Below are 21,346 nucleotides of genomic sequence, written 5' to 3' on the forward strand. Positions count from 1 at the left end.
GGGGGTGAGGGAGAGAATATAGTTTTCATCGAGTACTTAGGTGTATTAAATTAATAACATTTCAGACATTGTTATAAATATTTTTATCCATTTCGATTTTAAAAATGTTCGAACCGTTTTAAATTCGAATTTGTTATTTCGTATTCGTATTGTATGCGTTTTAGTAGGGTATGCCATGAGAATGGACACTAAGAAGGGATTTTTCTAAATTCTCCCGCGGGGGGAGAGGGAGAGGATTAAGCTTAACCGGAAGAATGGCTTCTACTGTACTATTTTAGATGCGATTTTTTGTTTTCAACTACGTTTAGTCTTCATCGAGTACTTAGGTGTATTAAATTGATCACATTTCAGACATTGTTTAAATATTTTTATATATTTCAATTTAAAAAATGTTCGAACCGTTTTAAATTCGAATTTGTTATTGCATATTGGTTCGATTATAGAATGATTGTAAACGTTCCAGAAAATTGATCAAATCGAAAATAGTTCGTTTGATTCTCGGCAATTCTCATCATTCTCAGCGAAAGGTGTTATATAACAATTACTATGGTTGTTGAAATACTGAATATAAATAGGGTTTGCTTGCAAAATTTTCGCGGGCGAAATCGCGGGTAAAAGCTAGTATAAAAAATAAATTTATTGTGCAGCCGTTTCTATTTTATTCACGCAAATAAATAATTCTTTTCGAACTTAAATTTTCCGTTTACGACGTGTCGCCTCGGAATTGTATTGCTTTTTAGTTTAGGAACTCCGAAACTGAAGATTAGGAAGGCATATTTTGTTTGCATTTAATTTCATTTATATAAATTAAGTATATAAATAGGTTTAAGGCTTACTTCTTGGAGCGCTTTTGTTAACTCATTTTCGTCACTTAAAGCCAAGCTGAGAGCCACCAGCGAAAGGATTAAAGTTGTCAATAAAACTCCTCCGATCTAATAATAAACGAGAAACGCAATGAAAATATATTTAAATACAGTACATTATTTTTTTATTTTAAAACATGTAAGCTTTACTTACCAATCGATAATCGATGCTATTTCCAAAATCGATGAAAAACGAGAAAATTCCTAGTATCATAAGAAGTATTCCAATTAATATGGATACTTTAGGTGAATCGCCGTACACGGCTTCGATAGTGGAAGAATCTTCTATAGCCGAAGACGTATCCTTGGTCCAAGTAGTGATACAAAGAACAATAACACCCCAAACCTATCGAATAAATACTGTTTCAAAATTTAATCTAAGTTTCTTAAATGTAAATAGTGATTATATTTTTTTTTAATTTAATTTAATCTATTTTAAAATAATGTTTCTAATACAAGAATATAGATTCTGTGTGCTCCTCGAAATTAAATATTCCTTCTACAAGTAAGATTCGAATCGTTACGACGTGAATATTTTCATGTGGAACAAGAATAAAATGTGAAATCTTCAATATGAAAAATGTCGGCAGTCCGTTACCGGAATGTTTCGCGATTTTATCGTCCTCCAATTGGTCGGAATGTTTGCAGATAAGATAGACTTTGAGCATGACTTCGATTTGCGCACGATTCCATACGATTTTACAGGATTGCGAAACGACTGTCAGAAATAAAACTTGAAATTGAGATACGAAGCCGCATCTGCAAAGGGTGGTCGTGAGTCCACACTCGGATGGACGGAGTAGAAGAACCGTATTCGGTGCGCCGGCAATCGGTTACATTTCGATGGCGGTTTATGCGGAATTGAAAACAAAAGTATTCGGGAGCATTTTTCCGATGCTATTAACGTACGCGAAGAATTTGTGGTAGCGAGCCGCATATTATTACAAGAGGATATTCTAGATAAGGGGTAGCGAACCTAAAACACGCATCCCCAAAGTATACATCGGAATAAATCATCTGACACGTAACGTAACATGCGATTTCGGCTTATCACCTTTCTTTTTTCAATCATCCTTTCAGTTGACCTGTTTTTCCAAACAGTTTCTTTACATTTATTCTAATTAAAGCATATTCGTTTTGTTTCTTTGGTATCGTTAATCGAAGTCTAAAACTTCGGCACGCATAAACATTTTCAAAGATAAGCATGTTTGCTATATATGGTAGCGGACTCAAAAAAGTTCGCCTGCCCTACATTATATTATTATCGATAGTTTTGTAATTAAAAGTCGCTTCTGCATTAATTTTTTTTTTTCAACTAAAGGCAAACTATCGTTTAAAAAACTGATATTCCAATTATATATTCAAACTAAGTTTGTTTATGAAATTTTCGATATAAGTGAATGTTTAAAGTCAATGTATTATTTATATTATAAGGAAAATTCATATTTGTTGAAAATTACTGAATAATTCAGATCAGCTGAGTAAATCAGGATATATTATTACCATAATTTCTTTTTTGTATTTCTACCTATGGGCCTGTCTGTCTTTACAGTCTGTAAGTTATCCATTTATGTATTAATTTGTCCACCAGTACGCACAGTACTTTACATGCAACGATTAAATTTCTATGGGTCTAAGTAAAATACCAAAAATCTGTTATTACGTATCTTCAGAGTAATGTTACGAACAGAATACTATTTTTTTGCAATTAATTAAATTGCAAAAAATTTTTGCAATTAAATTGCAATTAAAATTGCAAGCTATAGTAATAAACAGCAAGCTTATTCGCGATACGTAACGCGAATGGGAAGTAGCATACGAACATAACCCCACGGGTTAGGATTTCTCTTGTAACGCTAAAGACCTCGTAACATGAGACTCTATGGGATTCTTAGCCCCATAGATAGAAAAAGCCCCTACAGTGAGAGGTATTTTTGTAAACAACCGCGGTTATTTACGAAATATCTCACACTGTAGGCTACGGGAATATGATCGGCAATACATCGCCTACATGTCTTTCAACCTAGCTACGCGACTTAAGGAGCACGAATACAGCGCAAAGAAAACAAATTACGCAACAGTCGTCATATTGGCGTTACCAGAGAACACCCCCATTTAAAGAACGCGACGCTGCTCATAACTGCTAGGAGCAAAACAAAAGTAATAAATCACAAAGAACAACCATACACAATCACACAGAACGACCTGCAAGGTACGTATTGTTGGCATGGAAATAGATAATGTAAATATTAGTGCAATAAAAAGGAGTTCGACTTTGTCTTTTTATTGATTTAAGGTACTTATATTTTATTATATAACCGCTGTGTCCAATTTACGTTATGTTTGTGTTGTTATTTTAATTTATTTCTACAGTAGCTCCTCATCATATCGCGCTTGTCGGGAGACAAAGAAAAAGCTCGTTATATCCGGCGCCGCGATATAATCGCGTACTAAAAATTCTGGGCTTTTACTAAACAAAGTATACATGCTATGATACCTCTATCCTCCAATTCTTTCATCGGCAAGTGTTTCTAATATAACGTAAGCTTAGTTTTGCAATACTGAATTTTATTCCTGGTTATATCGTATTAATTGACGTTTNTTTTTATACATAGGAAAGGACAAGCTAAAGAAGTGGAAATTACAAAAACAGAAGATGCGTTGGGCTTAACTATAACTGATAATGGTGCAGGGTATGCATTTATTAAGAGGATTAAAGAAGGCAGTCTGATTGATAGAATTGGATTCATCCAGGTGAGAATGTATAAAGTTAAAAATAATTTTTTTTAACAATACTGTTTTGTTTTATGTTTAACATATACAGAATATTTAAAAATAGATAAATTTATTAAACTGAAAAAATTATGTTCTGTTTGATTAAAATTTACTTAATGATTAGTATAAAATCTAATACAATAGCCCCTTGTTATATCGTGCTTGTCGGGAGATAAAGAAAAAGCGTGATATAACCGAGTACTAAAAATTCTGGGCTTATACTAAACACATTATACATACTATGGAATCTCTATCCTCTATTCTTTCATCAGCAAGTGTTTCTAATATAAAATAAGCTTAGTTTTTCAGTACTGAATTTTATTCGTGGTTTTATCATATTAATTGACGTTTACGTAAACATCGATACCACGAACATCTCTTTAGTATTATTGTTTCTTTAACAATGACATTTAAAGCAAATATCATCGATATAAAAACAAAATATCAGTTGCGATTTTATTATACAATACTATATTTCACAATAAATCTCTTATTAAAAATTCGCGTTACTTATATTTTTCAACAAAATTATAAATAAAGTAATTGAAAATTTAAAAAATAAATATTAAACATACAATAGAACATCAAAACTTATAAAATTACAAAGAGTAAAAATTCTCTAAAAAGCAAAATAAAATTACTATTGTATAAAAGTTTGTTGAATTTTCCGTTCAGAAAGAAATCTTTTCCTAACACATTATGCTGTGAATTAGAAATTTCACACATAGTGTCAATTCACATAAAGGTGTGAAATCTTGAATTCACTGAAACTTGTAAATGAGGAGAGGTACTTAAAACCAATAAATAAATAACTTTTAATGTCAAAAGGAAACATAAATGATAATTGGTCACTTGTTTTGCTTATTTAGATCTTGACAAATTTATTGTTTTACTTGCAGTTGTAGTTTCAAGGACGATAGTAGGAATAAAATACGGTATTTCGTTACAAAAGAAATTCAATGACAATTAATATTTTAAAATTTATTAACTCGAGTGCTTTTAAAATTCGGATAACAAGAAAAAAAAATGCACGATATACGAGGGCTACTGTATTTTAATTTATTCCGCTTTTTATTTTACGACAAAGATTTCGCCAATGTTCCGATATGTGTTTGTTCTACATACAAACTTGTATATTCTATTTATATTCAAATAGATTTTATGCTGTGTTCTGTACGATGTATCACGAAGATAGACAGTTGGAAAAAGTAAGATAATTGAGCAATTTTTCAGATAAAGATTTGAGAGTTGTTAAAGAAATCGGAACCAGTTTAAGTGACACATTTAAAAAATGTGATTCATTTTTAAAAACATTAATGAAAAGATTTGAAATTTTATATTTTAACAATTTAAAGTCTACAATCGTCATCCGTTTGTTTTCCCCTGAAAAGAGTTAGATAAATGACCAGCACGACTCTATTGTTAAAGGAAAAGTATGATGTACAGGGGCAAGCCATAACTAATTTGAGGTGGAGAGCATATATTTTAAATTAAATAATTTTTTATTTCTTTATTTGCTTTACAGAAAAGATACTAGGACTATTAGGCCTTTTTCACGTGCCTACAGACAAACTAAACCGAAAAAAATCAACAAATTTAAAATTATAATTAAAAATTACAGCCCAGCATTGTGACGATGTCAATGTCACAATAAAATATTGCTGATTTATGTGCTATTCAATTAAAGAAATGTTTTTGAAAATTTAAAAAGTGCAAGCTATTTCTTGCAAAGTTTGCAACAAGTTTCCCTTTAGTTCACTATTTTTATATCCGAAGCAATTTGTTCCGATGGTTTATGACTTTATAATACGAAGAAATTTCTCCCATTGTCAAACAAGACGTCTAATATTAAAATTTCTAATTTCAGAGATACGAATTCCACCATAAGTAGTTTCAATGGATGATATAACACTATTCCTCAAAATAATACTTATACAAAAGAGAAATGACTATTTTATAGTAATAATAAAACAACATTAACGTGATATTCGGATATATAATTAATAATGGAATCTACTCTTTTCGAATGTAATAGTATTTTAACAAAGTGATTTATAAATAGTTGTATTTTATGAGTAATATAAACCTAGCCAGAACCCCAAACCCTAAGAATATTTTATTTTGCGTTCCACAAAAAAAGCATATAAATTTCTAGTAATATTTTTTACTAGTACTGTACAACCTGTTATTTTACTTATTAAACCATCGAATCTAAATAATTGCGAAGTTATATAGTAATTTCCTCTCGACTTTTCTCGTCAATAAGTATACCGAAATATTTAATGGAGTTTATTTTTTCAATAACGTGAAAATTGTTTATTCCAATTTAAAAACAATAATACAGTACTGTACAAGTGCTTAGTTTTATTTATATTAATTTCTAACATAAGTTATTTTATTTTAAATACGCGGCCAAAATATTAAGACTGTTATTTACATCTACCTCAAAAACATTCATATTTTTTGTCTGAACGGGTAATAGCGATGTCATTTGCATACAAAATAACTGACGCTTCAGACAATAACTACGATGCTAAAACTCTAATTTATTCTTTGAATCTTCTAATGTGCTCTGATCAGAGTTGTTGTTATTAACAACTTACGATAAAAAAACAAAAATATTTTATATTTTACAAATTTAACACAATTACAACGAGCAATTATTTATTGTGACATCGTCACAATGCCGAGCTGCAAATTTTAATCATATTCTTAATTTATTCGATTTAAAATATATGTTCTCCATCTCAAATTTGTTGTGTCTTGCCTCTGTACACCACACTTTTCCTGATAACAACAGAATCATGCCGGTCACCTATGTAAGTCTATTCAGGAGAAGATATTTGTATTGAATTCGTATACACTTAATCGGGTTTCCTATCCCTCAGCGTTCTGTGTATGGTATTGACTTTTATCTATCTAATACCTTTCTCTAGATTAAGGAAGAACAGACAGCCAACAGTTAGTGAGAATTTATAGGTCTATAACATTTTCAAATTGCAGCCCAAAAAATAAAAAAAAATTAATAAATGTGAATACCTGTGGGTCGAGTGTACGATATTATAATTCGAAGGTGTAGTTCTAATTTCGTTAGTTCTTTATGCCTATGCCATTGCCATTGTGTTCGGTACTATACGAGAATTATGATTTAGGCTACTGGTAATGTTAGTACGTACAAAAATCGACGGTGGCCACTGTCTGAAAAATCAATACATATTTTTGGGGGTGGAAACCATTGCCGTTTAGACATTGCCAATGTAACCATTTGATAAAGAATAAAGATGTAGATAAATGAGCCTTCGAGAGGGGAGCTGGGAATTTTTCTCCGATCTCGAAAACTCGGAGGTCCGTAGTGGTTTCTAACCCTATAAAATTAATGACCAAAACAGACCACTTTACTCCTAACGCCGTGCCAGCTCTCGGGAGTCCCGACTAGGCGACCTCCGACCTTAGTGACGCTCCGAACTAAGGGTTGGTAACCCGCGATTTTCCGAGAACGTCGTCGCGCTTAGTCATCAATTCGTGACATTCTGTGTAATGGGACAGCGCAGTCACTGTCCCATTACACAGAATGTCACGAATTGATTAGTAAAATGCGTGTGAATGACTATATCTTAGAATATGATAATAAACATTTCTCTACGAACTATTCGTGTGAGGATCACCACAATTACTATTACGTTCATATTTTAAAATGTCGGCGTTACTAATTACGCCTATATTGTACTGAAAGTTCTTTAATGACGCGAGAGTAGCTGTATAAGTACAGGTAATCCCCGTATAACACGGAGTTACGTTCCAAAAATTGCCGTGCTATGCGAATCCGTGTTATACGAAACAAAGAATTAGTACGAAAAGGGGGGTTAGGTTCCAAAAATTAGAAAACATGTTGTTAAATCCTTATTTAAATCGGATTTATTATTCATTTTTTTCATAGGTAAAATGCTTATTTATTATTTAAGTAAACATTTTACTAGAGGATTATTCATTTTATATGATGATCTCAGCATGAGCATCATCAACTGGTAACAGTTTTTGGGTGAGTTCGTTAATATCGGTCACTCTGCAACAAGAATGCGCTGCTGTTTATAGGCATTTAGGAACAACGGTGAAAGAAAGGTGGCGGCGCCCGCACTATCGATAGTATCGTGTGGAGGAATCTATAATTCTAAAATGAGCTTTTAGAGGCAAAAGAAGGTTCCCAATTGTAAAATTTAACCATTAAATGGATTATTTGTTGAAAGAGCATTCAAAGTAGCCACGAAAACAATTAGAATGCTCGCGCGGAGTTACGCGGAGGTATAAAAGAACGCACCCTTCATTACATTTTATGTTGTACTGTACGAGGGTTTTTTTAACCAATTTCCAAATCGTGTTAGAGGGAACCCGTGCTATAAAAGCACCGTGCTATACGGGGGATGTTCCCAATTCTCGAACCGTGTTAGAGTGAATCCGTGCTATAGAAGTGCCGTGTTATTCGGGGGTTATCTGTAATCTTAAATTTAAATAAAATTTTGTCATTTAATTAAAGTAATGGTGAGTGTCACAGTTGATGTCTGTACCAATGAATTCAACTCTACCAACGAAATTCTCAGCTTCTCAGAATTTATATCTAGATCCGGGAAAATTCAATTACCGAAAGCAAAAAGAGAAGTTTTTCCGAACTTTTGGAAAATTTAGGAAAGTTTAAAATGGCTATGTCTCATATAATTTTCGACGAATTTTATTAAAATTCATTTATGGCCAATAAAGTACATTAAATTTTTATGTGTCTTTTAAATTTTTGTGTCTTTAAAAGCTTAAATAATAAGTCTAACCTGTAATCGATCAAATATAACAGAGTAGGCTCTGATAGAGGGCTCACTTAACTATACTAACCAATCCACACTTCTCAGCGTGAGATGGAAATTTAAAATAAAATTATATTTTTTGTTTTCGCATCGTTCATTGTTGTTTTCTTTGGTTTGATAAGAAAGTGCCAGTTCAGTCAGTTTTTTTTAAACTTGTTTTCACATTTACATCTTCCAGAACTTCTATTCACTATCTAACTAGTTTGTCCTACTGTTTTATAGAAGTACAACATCGAAAAGAGTTGAAATTGGGGCTTTTTTGCAAAAACAACATATGTCAAAATTATGCGAAAATGGGATTTTCATTGCATTTGGCAATCCTAATAGTGAGTGACTTGCCCATGAAATATTATGCAACAACAGAGATATTCTACATAGAAGATTTTGAGATTTTACAAAATATCATCAGAGAATGTTAGGATTTATTCACAGATGCTGTAATTGTTAGGGACACCCGCTATTTTTGTGAGAAAGATTGACTTACAAAACGGCCAACTACATTTAAAAGTATTCTGGATTGCAGTAGCTTCAACACCATTGAAAGATGTCGTATATTGGTGGGTGTTTGCAGTCAAGAAAGAAGAGAAAAGATGTTATTTGAGAGGCCAAAGTTCGGGAAATTAGTCAAACAAACCACAAAAGGAAGGAGATAGGAAAGCGTGTACAGGCTTCTAATATTTTAGTATTATTTTCGGCCTGTGGGCACTGAGGGCCTCATTTAGTAAACCCATTACGGGTTCGGCCAAGTCCACATAGAGGCACTGGGTGGTGAGGAACGAGGGGCCACATTCCGGTCGTACCACCATCGAAAAATTCCTGGGGATTTTTCGACCCATCCAGTTCGATCCCAGGTTCCCCAGAGCGGTAGGCTGCCACCTTAATTAACCGCTCCGGCCATCCGGTTGTCACTGGCTCCTGATCGCAGGTATCTAAGCATCACCCATTTATTGAGTAAAAGTTGAATCTCAAATCTGCAAGAATTATAAAAGTTACTGAAGAGGAAAAGGCTTTCAAATTCATGACTATTCTGTGCTATACAAAAATATTCAGATTAGAAGCACCAGGAAGTGAATCAATGAGTTGTCTGCCACAAGCCTGCAAAAATCAAATATTTATACTGAACAAGAAACTTGTGAATTGCCTGAAGCTGTCAGCTTTTCCACACCCCAAGAATAAGAATGTGTGGACATTGAAGAGGAAGACAACAGCAGTGGCTGCGAGGACTCGGAAATAATACATGCAAACTTCTTCATGCAAAAAAAAAACTGGGAATAATGTTTCTGGGAAGAACGGCATATGTCAGTTATCAAACATTTAATTTTTCTTAGGTCCTGTCAAAGGCAATATTATGACAATATACCAAAATCTTCAGAATAGCTCACTGTTTTGGCAAATGTGAGCAAAAGATGTCCATTGCAGTGCAATTTATTAGATATCGTTTTTTCAATTTTCTTAATAGTATATATTTTGACATATGCTGCTTTTGCAAAAAAATTCTCAACTGCATCTTCCTTACAGAAAAAGCAAATAGGAAGCAAATTGTATGCAGAAACATTAAGCGATGTAACGAACACCAATTATCAAAAGATGAAATTTGCTATGATTTTTTTGTTCGAGATTTATTTTAAAAAATTAAAACTTATCATTTATGAAAATAATAAAATATAATTATTATTTACGGTGTTTTTCTTTTTATAATATTGTATTATATATAGTGTCTCGTATTTCTAATTTAATTAGTTTTAATGAGGCCGTTCGAACTCTGAATTGTTCGAAGATCGAGATTCGAAGTTAGAAATAATGGAAAGTAAAGTAATCCGTTCCCAGCCCTAAACAATAGTCATTTCCGTAAACATAAACAGCAAATACACATATAAAACGTAACAGAGACTAAAAATGTCTTCAGTTTTTCTTCATGTCCAATCACCAGGAACAACTATCTTCCCTCGCAGAGACGACCTTTCTTTAGAGGCTACTCCTCTGCTAAAAAATGCAAAACAGTCTAAAAGTTCCCAGGTGACAATCCCAGCATAATTAAAAATATAATATTTCTTTTGTAAAAAGGGCTAACGAATTTACAATTTAATAAAACGTAACAGAAATTAAAACTGCCTTCACTTTTTCGTCATGTCCAATCACCAGGAACAACTATAGTGATTGGACATGACGAAAAAGTGAAGGCAGTTTTAGTCTCTGTTACGTTTTATTAAATTGTAAATTCGTCAGCCCTTTTTTACAAATGCAAATACACATAATTTAAAGGAACAATATTATATTTTAATCCGCTATTTATGCTTCGCGATAAGTTCCTTTTTCTTCTCAACTAGAGTGTAACGCAAGAGCTGTTTCACAGCGAGAATGAGACGACGTGGGCGCATAACAGATGGAATTTACACAGTTTGAATGTGGAAGCAACGTTCAAATTTTTGGTTGAATTTTTTTGAATTACCATTCGAATTCCGGAATCTTTGAAGTACGAGATACCATTGCATTATACAGTATTTAAGTTAACATTATTTTTTTTGTTTATAAATTATAATAATAATAATAACGAAAAGACATTATAACCATCTTTTTCCAAGGCCGACGGTATATTATTAACCTTAGCCAGTAAATTCTAGCTTTATCCAATTCGCGGATTCAGCTGTAACATATAAGTTAATTAATATTGTGTGATATATTTTATTATTACAGTTTTAGTGAATTTACATTAATTTAAAAATTAACTGTAATTAATTAATGGCCGAAAATGTCGATTTGTTAAATTTTATTTGTAAAAATATAAATAATTAAATAAAAACAATTTTCTAAAAATGTACAGATGTAAGATTTATGAAAAAGCTACATAAAATAACGAAACATTAGATTTAATAATCAGTGGTTCATTATTATATGAACCACTGATATAAATTCTATAAACAATTCACTTAAATATAATAATCTTTACTTATTTAGAATAAGTTGAAAAATAAAGAAGAAATTCTAAAGTCAAGAGTTTAATTGCGAAATTTTTTCAAAATTTAGCATCGGATTTAATCTAATGTTTTATTTAACATTAAAGTCAATAATTGAACGATTGATCGATTATTGCAAAAGCTCAAATTCGATAAATCGATATCGAAATTGATAGACGCCGTCATCCTCTGTCTTGCAACTTTACACATTAGCCTATTACAGTAGAAAATTTTATTATTTAGTAGTATAAATTCATTGTTGTGAAAATAATTAATTAGAGTAGGACCTTGATTGAACGGATTAATTGGGGGAAAGTGGTGTCCACTATTGCCAAAAGTCCGTTAAATTGTTTATATTTTGAAAACGTATATTAACAATGAATTTACAAGTTACAACAATAAATCTGAAAAGAAAAAGGTAATAAAAAAAGGCAATTATTATAAATATCACAAGTTTTGTTTCGTCGTCGATTTTGGTGAACCAAAATACCATTTGCAAGTTATTTTTCGATTTCCTTTACATTACGAAGGAGAAAAATAATTTAAAATTTTTAAAATATTGTGTTATGTCAGTTTAAATCAAAAGAAATCGTCATATTTATAGACGTAGAATATCTGCGCAACGCATACCAATCTTTCTTATTGTTTAATATTCAAAGTGAAACTTTTCAGTTTACTTTCTATAAAACTGGCCATCTACTTGGTATGAAACCGTTACCAACGTTAATCTTTAACTGTATTCATAGTATTAAATATTCGTAACTCGTAAACATTTTAATTTAGTTTAAAATATTCTTAAAATTTAATTAAAGACGGAAAAATTGTTAACGTTTAGTTCTAACCCAAAAATAAAATATTATCAGATATCCGAAAGCGTTTAATTAGTTTTGAACAAATTGAAAATTAAGTGAAATTATTTTATTTAAAACTGAAAATTTGTAAATATATATTATCTCTATTTATAAAAAGTTTAAAATATAGGTCATATAGGCCAATGTTCTATATTAAAATATATTTAATAAAAAGAAGAAAAGCCCGTGAAACTTACCCCTAGTATTTTGAGAATGAGGCCAAATCTGTATCTTTCGTTGCTTTTTATGAAATGTGCTCCTTTTTCTTCTTCTATGGACGGCGAAAATGACTCTTCTCCTTGAGATATTCTTTTAAAACGAGGAGAAGGCTGCCTCTTAGTAGATTTAATGGCACTTTTCATTTGCATCGAAAATAATTTGCATACGGATAATTGAGATATGTTTAATTTCGTTTCGATTCTTTTATCTCCATTAATTGACATCGTTGACATAATCCGCTACGTTGCCCGTTGTTTACGCCACTAATGCCGATTTATCGATTATATGATATAAGTTGTTACGCAAACAGCGTGAAATCTGGTGACAACGGATGACGTAGACGTCGTTTCGAAAACTTCAATTTAGAAAATATGAAAATAAATCTAATGATGATTTACTTTGTTTATATTAAATCAAATCAAATTTTATTAAAGACATTATAGCCAGCTTTTTCCAATTGTCAAACAAAACAGAATCAAATAAATAAATACAAAACATAGACAAATAGTAAAATAAATGAAAATTTGTTACAATATAATATATTTTACAATAAAGGGATGCGTTTGAATAATAATTATTACTATTGTTTTGGGGGGAAGAATTTGCTACGAACACGTCCATTTATATGTACAGAAGAGTACACTAATATTACTTGTTTTTTGGCTATTAAAGAACTAAAAAAATAAATTATTCATTAGGATATGTGCTTAAGTTTGTAATTATCAATAAAAATGATAAATTCCTTATATAAATGACGACGATAGGTTTAATTAATTGTGATAAATTATTTAATCATAATATTCAGAATACTGAAATAATCGTTTTTATAATTCATAAACATAAATTCGAATTATATTTTTTATTTTAAATTTTCACGGCACACACAGTTTTCCCCGGATAACTCTTGTGCCAGAAAATAGCAATAGCAATAATAATATTCAAAATTTAAATTATAAAAATAAGAATTCAATCAAAAAAATTCAAATGTTTTATTTATGTACAAATTCTATCGAAAATAGTTTATAATTATTATTCGCATTAAATCTATAATTTTTAACAGAATTTTCAAGTGTTAAACAATTATTTAGAGAATAAGCCTACTTAACATATCTTTACATTATTTTACAAGGAAGCCGCTTGTACAAAAGACGTTATTGTCGCTGATATCTGTTAAAAATAATAATTAAAATTAATATCCTTAATAATTTATATAGTTTATAAAATATTTCTGTGCATTATATTATATCAAATTATCTTTTGATATACATATCTGTCTCATATATATTTAGCCTACAGATTTAAAAGACTATATGCCTACAATTAAAGAAATGTCTTAATTTATGCCTAATTCGATTGTATAATTAGAATTTCCGAAATCTGTAAATTCAATCCAATAACATTATTTTCCAAATTTATATTCAAATTTTTATTCTAAGATGAATAATGGTGAAGAAAACAAAAAATCTGCATAGAAATCAAATTTACTGTATTAATTTTTACAACGCAATACAAAATTAATAAAATTAGTTTATTCTATCTCTAAATTATGGAATTTGATCAACAATCGGCGGGTCTTATAATTTCTAGTCTCGACTTAGAAGTTCAAAAATGCTCCGAATTAAATCGGCAGAGTTTCGACTCGAAGTGCCATTTCGGTTCCGCTTCGTTTTCGACAGACCACCCATTTCCGTTTATCTTGGGGCTGATATATGATATCTTCTACTTCGGATGATGCCAAAATCGTTTCTATTGGATGCGACCGAGAAATGCTTACAACGTAGTTCTCTCTGCCGACTTAACCGACTCTGGATTCCTCTAGCACAGCGATTCCCAACCTTTTTTGACTTGCGTACCTCTTGCCAGTTCATGTTCCTAAATTGTACCCTTACATTATAAAAGAGTTTGTACTTTATATATTGTAGTTGTATTTTAAACTTGTTGCAACTGTAAATAAATAGCAGTGACGTGGCAAGGAAGGCGCACAAGACCCATTCTTACAATAGAACGTGTTATTCCCGGAGCAGTCACTTCCATCGAAGGTACAGTACAGTACAATGCGACTCGTCGTGGCTAACAACGTCCAGTGTATTTGAAAACTTCGAAATCGTTCTCATGCATTTTTCGTAGTGGAATCTTGATTTTTTTTTTAAATTTTGGAGCTGACATTCGCTTCTGTATAACAACATTTTGTTAACATACTGACAAGATATATTGAACTTTCAAGTTTTTTTAATGACAGCCTTTCTTCGCAATGGCTCTCTTTGCTATCTGTTATTTTAATTCCCTCATTCCCATTCCCTGGATATCTAGCAACAGTCTTACTACTTTCCAACCTTTCTGTGATGCTCTAAACCGGGGATGGCGAACCTTTTCTGAAAGTTTATGCCGAGAATATTAAAAGTTGAAATTTATATATGTGATAATTATTTAATATTATCGTTATTAATCTGCACGCAGCCTCACAGGGCCGAGAGTAGTGGTGTCGACCCGTGCTCCGAGGAGTCGGATCCTTGGAGATTTTCGTCAAAAATTTGTTGCATTTAACGTAAATTATTCTCTGCACGGTTTCGTTTTTAGTATTTATATATAATACTAAAAATAAATTAATACTGAAATATGGAGAATAGCCGTGTTTTATCTTGTACTAAAATTAAAATGATTTTACTTTAAATTTAAGCTATTAAAATAATTTATAAAATAAATCCCTAAGTATTAGGAATTTAATTATTATGAGAAAAATAAATAAATAACAATAATACCAAGACTAAAAGCGAAAATCCATTAGTTATGGCGATGACTTTGAATCTCAATTGGACGTCTCTTTGAGGCCATATGTGANCTTATTTAGAATAAGTTGAAAAATAAAGAAGAAATTCTAAAGTCAAGAGTTTAATTGCGAAATTTTTTCAAAATTTAGCATCGGATTTAATCTAATGTTTTATTTAACATTAAAGTCAATAATTGAACGATTGATCGATTATTGCAAAAGCTCAAATTCGATAAATCGATATCGAAATTGATAGACGCCGTCATCCTCTGTCTTGCAACTTTACACATTAGCCTATTACAGTAGAAAATTTTATTATTTAGTAGTATAAATTCATTGTTGTGAAAATAATTAATTAGAGTAGGACCTTGATTGAACGGATTAATTGGGGGAAAGTGGTGTCCACTATTGCCAAAAGTCCGTTAAATTGTTTATATTTTGAAAACGTATATTAACAATGAATTTACAAGTTACAACAATAAATCTGAAAAGAAAAAGGTAATAAAAAAAGGCAATTATTATAAATATCACAAGTTTTGTTTCGTCGTCGATTTTGGTGAACCAAAATACCATTTGCAAGTTATTTTTCGATTTCCTTTACATTACGAAGGAGAAAAATAATTTAAAATTTTTAAAATATTGTGTTATGTCAGTTTAAATCAAAAGAAATCGTCATATTTATAGACGTAGAATATCTGCGCAACGCATACCAATCTTTCTTATTGTTTAATATTCAAAGTGAAACTTTTCAGTTTACTTTCTATAAAACTGGCCATCTACTTGGTATGAAACCGTTACCAACGTTAATCTTTAACTGTATTCATAGTATTAAATATTCGTAACTCGTAAACATTTTAATTTAGTTTAAAATATTCTTAAAATTTAATTAAAGACGGAAAAATTGTTAACGTTTAGTTCTAACCCAAAAATAAAATATTATCAGATATCCGAAAGCGTTTAATTAGTTTTGAACAAATTGAAAATTAAGTGAAATTATTTTATTTAAAACTGAAAATTTGTAAATATATATTATCTCTATTTATAAAAAGTTTAAAATATAGGTCATATAGGCCAATGTTCTATATTAAAATATATTTAATAAAAAGAAGAAAAGCCCGTGAAACTTACCCCTAGTATTTTGAGAATGAGGCCAAATCTGTATCTTTCGTTGCTTTTTATGAAATGTGCTCCTTTTTCTTCTTCTATGGACGGCGAAAATGACTCTTCTCCTTGAGATATTCTTTTAAAACGAGGAGAAGGCTGCCTCTTAGTAGATTTAATGGCACTTTTCATTTGCATCGAAAATAATTTGCATACGGATAATTGAGATATGTTTAATTTTGTTTCGATTCTTTTATCTCCTTTAATTGACATCGTTGACATAATCCGCTACGTTGCCCGTTGTTTACGCCACTAATGCCGATTTATCGATTATATGATATAAGTTGTTACGCAAACAGCGTGAAATCTGGTGACAACGGATGACGTAGACGTCGTTTCGAAAACTTCAATTTAGAAAATATGAAAATAAATCTAATGATGATTTACTTTGTTTATATTAAATCAAATCAAATTTTATTAAAGACATTATAGCCAGCTTTTTCCAATTGTCAAACAAAACAGAATCAAATAAATAAATACATAGACAAATAGTAAAATAAATGAAAATTTGTTACAATATAATATATTTTACAATAAAGGGATGCGTTTGAATAATAATTATTACTATTGTTTTGGGGGGAAGAATTTGCTACGAACACGTCCATTTATATGTACAGAAGAGTACACTAATATTACTTGTTTTTTGGCTATTAAAGAACTAAAAAAATAAATTATTCATTAGGATATGTGCTTAAGTTTGTAATTATCAATAAAAATGATAAATTCCTTATATAAATGACGACGATAGGTTTAATTAATTGTGATAAATTATTTAATCATAATATTCAGAATACTGAAATAATCGTTTTTATAATTCATAAACATAAATTCGAATTATATTTTTTATTTTAAATTTTCACGGCACACACAGTTTTCCCCGGATAACTCTTGTGCCAGAAAATAGCAATAGCAATAATAATATTCAAAATTTAAATTATAAAAATAAGAATTCAATCAAAAAAATTCAAATGTTTTATTTATGTACAAATTCTATCGAAAATAGTTTATAATTATTATTCGCATTAAATCTATAATTTTTAACAGAATTTTCAAGTGTTAAACAATTATTTAGAGAATAAGCCTACTTAACATATCTTTACATTATTTTACAAGGAAGCCGCTTGTACAAAAGACGTTATTGTCGCTGATATCTGTTAAAAATAATAATTAAAATTAATATCCTTAATAATTTATATAGTTTATAAAATATTTCTGTGCATTATATTATATCAAATTATCTTTTGATATACATATCTGTCTCATATATATTTAGCCTACAGATTTAAAAGACTATATGCCTACAATTAAAGAAATGTCTTAATTTATGCCTAATTCGATTGTATAATTAGAATTTCCGAAATCTGTAAATTCAATCCAATAACATTATTTTCCAAATTTATATTCAAATTTTTATTCTAAGATGAATAATGGTGAAGAAAACAAAAAATCTGCATAGAAATCAAATTTACTGTATTAATTTTTACAACGCAATACAAAATTAATAAAATTAGTTTATTCTATCTCTAAATTATGGAATTTGATCAACAATCGGCGGGTCTTATAATTTCTAGTCTCGACTTAGAAGTTCAAAAATGCTCCGAATTAAATCGGCAGAGTTTCGACTCGAAGTGCCATTTCGGTTCCGCTTCGTTTTCGACAGACCACCCATTTCCGTTTATCTTGGGGCTGATATATGATATCTTCTACTTCGGATGATGCCAAAATCGTTTCTATTGGATGCGACCGAGAAATGCTTACAACGTAGTTCTCTCTGCCGACTTAACCGACTCTGGATTCCTCTAGCACAGCGATTCCCAACCTTTTTTGACTTGCGTACCTCTTGCCAGTTCATGTTCCTAAATTGTACCCTTACATTATAAAAGAGTTTGTACTTTATATATTGTAGTTGTATTTTAAACTTGTTGCAACTGTAAATAAATAGCAGTGACGTGGCAAGGAAGGCGCACAAGACCCATTCTTACAATAGAACGTGTTATTCCCGGAGCAGTCACTTCCATCGAAGGTACAGTACAGTACAATGCGACTCGTCGTGGCTAACAACGTCCAGTGTATTTGAAAACTTCGAAATCGTTCTCATGCATTTTTCGTAGTGGAATCTTGATTTTTTTTTTAAATTTTGGAGCTGACATTCGCTTCTGTATAACAACATTTTGTTAACATACTGACAAGATATATTGAACTTTCAAGTTTTTTTAATGACAGCCTTTCTTCGCAATGGCTCTCTTTGCTATCTGTTATTTTAATTCCCTCATTCCCATTCCCTGGATATCTAGCAACAGTCTTACTACTTTCCAACCTTTCTGTGATGCTCTAAACCGGGGATGGCGAACCTTTTCTGAAAGTTTATGCCGAGAATATTAAAAGTTGAAATTTATATATGTGATAATTATTTAATATTATCGTTATTAATCTGCACGCAGCCTCACAGGGCCGAGAGTAGTGGTGTCGACCCGTGCTCCGAGGAGTCGGATCCTTGGAGATTTTCGTCAAAAATTTGTTGCATTTAACGTAAATTATTCTCTGCACGGTTTCGTTTTTAGTATTTATATATAATACTAAAAATAAATTAATACTGAAATATGGAGAATAGCCGTGTTTTATCTTGTACTAAAATTAAAATGATTTTACTTTAAATTTAAGCTATTAAAATAATTTATAAAATAAATCCCTAAGTATTAGGAATTTAATTATTATGAGAAAAATAAATAAATAACAATAATACCAAGACTAAAAGCGAAAATCCATTAGTTATGGCGATGACTTTGAATCTCAATTGGACGTCTCTTTGAGGCCATATGTGAAGATACTGAAAATTAAAATAATATATTTTCAAAATTGCCGATCGAAATAATAATTATACTTTCTGGAAAATGAAATTACAAACTATTTCAAATCCATTATACTCATTAATTAATACCGTATTTCGATATTTAATAACGTATATTTCACCTTGTATTTAGCGTACTCATTCATATCGTCGATATCGTAATTAAATATCTAGATTTGTTCAATAAAAAAAAAAAAGCGAAATTAATGTTTGTTATAACGTTGTTTAATTATCATAATACTACAATTATTATAAATTTCCAACCTTTCTTTCGTGTAAATAATCTTTAATGGCTATCGACATCGCAGACAAACAAGAAGCGATGATCAAAAGAAGCAATAATCCAATCTATAAAGAGATTTTAATTATTATTTATATTTAATAAAAAAAGTCTTTTAAAATATAACATATAAGTTAAAACATACTATAATCGGATACTTTCTATTTTCTAAATCGTAGCAACATAATCCAATAGATAAGAACATCATTGAGATGCCGGTGGCGACAGTTAATTTAGGAGAAAGTCCCAATTCTTTCACAACAATCTCTTCGTTATGCTTGAATCTGGGAGGAAAAGACAAATTCCATATTCCAATTCCGAGTGTGGCGATTCCTAGAAACTACCATAAACACTTATCGATAAATTGCACCGCGTGTTTATTAATAAATAATCTACGATTTACATTTATTTAAGAAGAATGTCAGTTGTTTGTATAAATTCAGAAACGTGAAACCAAACAGCTTCAAGGACGAATGCATTCCAAAATTTAATACAAATTTAATACTTCGAATAAACTCACTTAAGTACTTTTATAAATTTAAATATTACATAAAACAACGTAATTTCTCTCGTTCTATTTTTATATTTTTTGAGTAAATAAGTTATGTTTCAGGTTTTACCGTAAAAACAATTAAACAAGTTTATTTAAAAGTAAAAACCGATTCGTAAGACATTTTATAAGTCGTTTTTATACTGTATATATGCTTTAATTAATATTAAAATAATTAGTATTACTTATATTAAATATAATTAAATTGAAAATTTTAAATATTCTCGTTGAAAAATGAATAAGATGTATAAAATTCTCGGAAATTGTTAATAATAAATATACTTACGCCAACGAATAGAACGAACCATTGGAGAGCTTTCTTCGCGGTAGACATGTTATCGGTTAGCGTTTATTAAAGAGTTAGTGAATATATAATCCGGGAGGTTCTCAAATTTCTACTCCCGAATAAAAACATAACTTCGAGGTCAAGCCGCAACAACTTCTGTAACGAAGGACAGAGTACAATCCTAAAACACTTTCGATCGAACAATTTTTCGTAAAATGTAAAGTTGAAAATAATGAAGAAAAATCGTTTACTTTCTACAAATTAAAGTTACTCCGAGTGATTTATTGTTTTGTTAATTACACGAAATTCTACAGTCCAATTATATTCGATGGAATTTATTCTGTCAACATTTAGGATTTAAAAATGACCCTTAGTTCCGTCTTCTATATATTATGTTTGTTATTCACGTGACCTCTTTCTGGTTAATTAAGGATATAAATATATTTAACCGATAAGAGATAAATGCCTCTTTTGTAAAGAAATTGGGTCTGTGTTTTTGCTTTCTTGGAAAACACTAAATGATATTCCCGAAGAGAACTTAGTAAAAAAGTTTCAAATATTCCGTCGAATATTTTTTGTTAATTATCGACGTAAGATAAAAAAAAAATATCGGTTTTCGATACGATGCTTAAATATGAAAAAAAATAAACTTTTTCTTGTAAATAAATACGTATTTAAATGTATTATAAAAATAATTATTTGTTATTACATCAATATTTCGCAATTAATGCGATATTAATTATATTATAAATATTAGCGAAAGTATATTAATCATATTAAATGTTACAAAACTAAAGAGCCCGTGAGTGGACGAATGCTTACGATTTCTTCGATATGATATACTTTATCTTTGCATCTTTGCATGTGTAAATTTCCGTAAAACTGGAATGAAGTTATTCTATTTCGTGTCTAGACATATGACATAATTTATACTTTTATTAG

The 21,346-nt window shown here is 30.4% G+C and overlaps 2 protein-coding genes across 2 annotated transcripts in view; both read right to left on the reverse strand.

Moving 5' to 3' along the window:
- LOC111641192 overlaps nt 1–15,350 on the reverse strand; it is a 40,389-nt gene extending 25,039 nt beyond the window's left edge. Inside the window, exons 1-5 of the mRNA XM_023387324.1 lie at nt 15,272–15,350; nt 13,614–13,679; nt 12,491–12,867; nt 1,018–1,209; nt 837–932 (exon numbers count right to left, since the gene is read on the reverse strand). Of these exons, the coding sequence (XP_023243092.1) occupies nt 837–932; nt 1,018–1,209; nt 12,491–12,745 (543 nt within the window). The 5' untranslated portion in view covers nt 12,746–12,867; nt 13,614–13,679; nt 15,272–15,350. The remainder of the gene's footprint in view (nt 1–836; nt 933–1,017; nt 1,210–12,490; nt 12,868–13,613; nt 13,680–15,271) is intronic.
- A 1,527-nt stretch (nt 15,351–16,877) lies between these two features.
- LOC111641218 lies at nt 16,878–20,697 on the reverse strand. Its single transcript, XM_023387353.1, has 6 exons — nt 20,405–20,697; nt 19,714–19,908; nt 19,553–19,636; nt 19,411–19,458; nt 19,184–19,267; nt 16,878–17,591 (listed from the first exon to the last, which is right to left on the reverse strand). Exons 1-6 carry the CDS (start codon nt 20,450–20,452, stop codon nt 17,547–17,549), a joined length of 504 nt encoding a protein of 167 aa, XP_023243121.1. The 5' UTR covers nt 20,453–20,697; the 3' UTR covers nt 16,878–17,546.
- Between the last annotated feature and the right edge of the window lie 649 nt (nt 20,698–21,346).

The sequence above is a fragment of the Centruroides sculpturatus genome, unplaced genomic scaffold (assembly GCF_000671375.1).
Source record: "Centruroides sculpturatus isolate CEXI.00-Female unplaced genomic scaffold, Cexi_2.0 scaffold101, whole genome shotgun sequence".
Classification (NCBI taxonomy): Eukaryota; Metazoa; Arthropoda; class Arachnida; order Scorpiones; family Buthidae; genus Centruroides; species Centruroides sculpturatus.

Excerpts from the sequence above, each read along its gene's own strand:
- LOC111641218 (XM_023387353.1), bottom strand. The coding sequence starts at position 20,452 with ATGTCTACCGCGAAGAAAGCTCTCCAATGGTTCGTTCTATTCGTTGGC. Across the intron at positions 19,909-20,404 it reads GGTTCGTTCTATTCGTTGGC|TTTCTAGGAATCGCCACACT; the intron begins GTAAGTATATTT and ends TGTTTATGGTAG. Across the intron at positions 19,637-19,713 it reads ATAGAAAGTATCCGATTATA|ATTGGATTATTGCTTCTTTT; the intron begins GTATGTTTTAAC and ends ATCTCTTTATAG.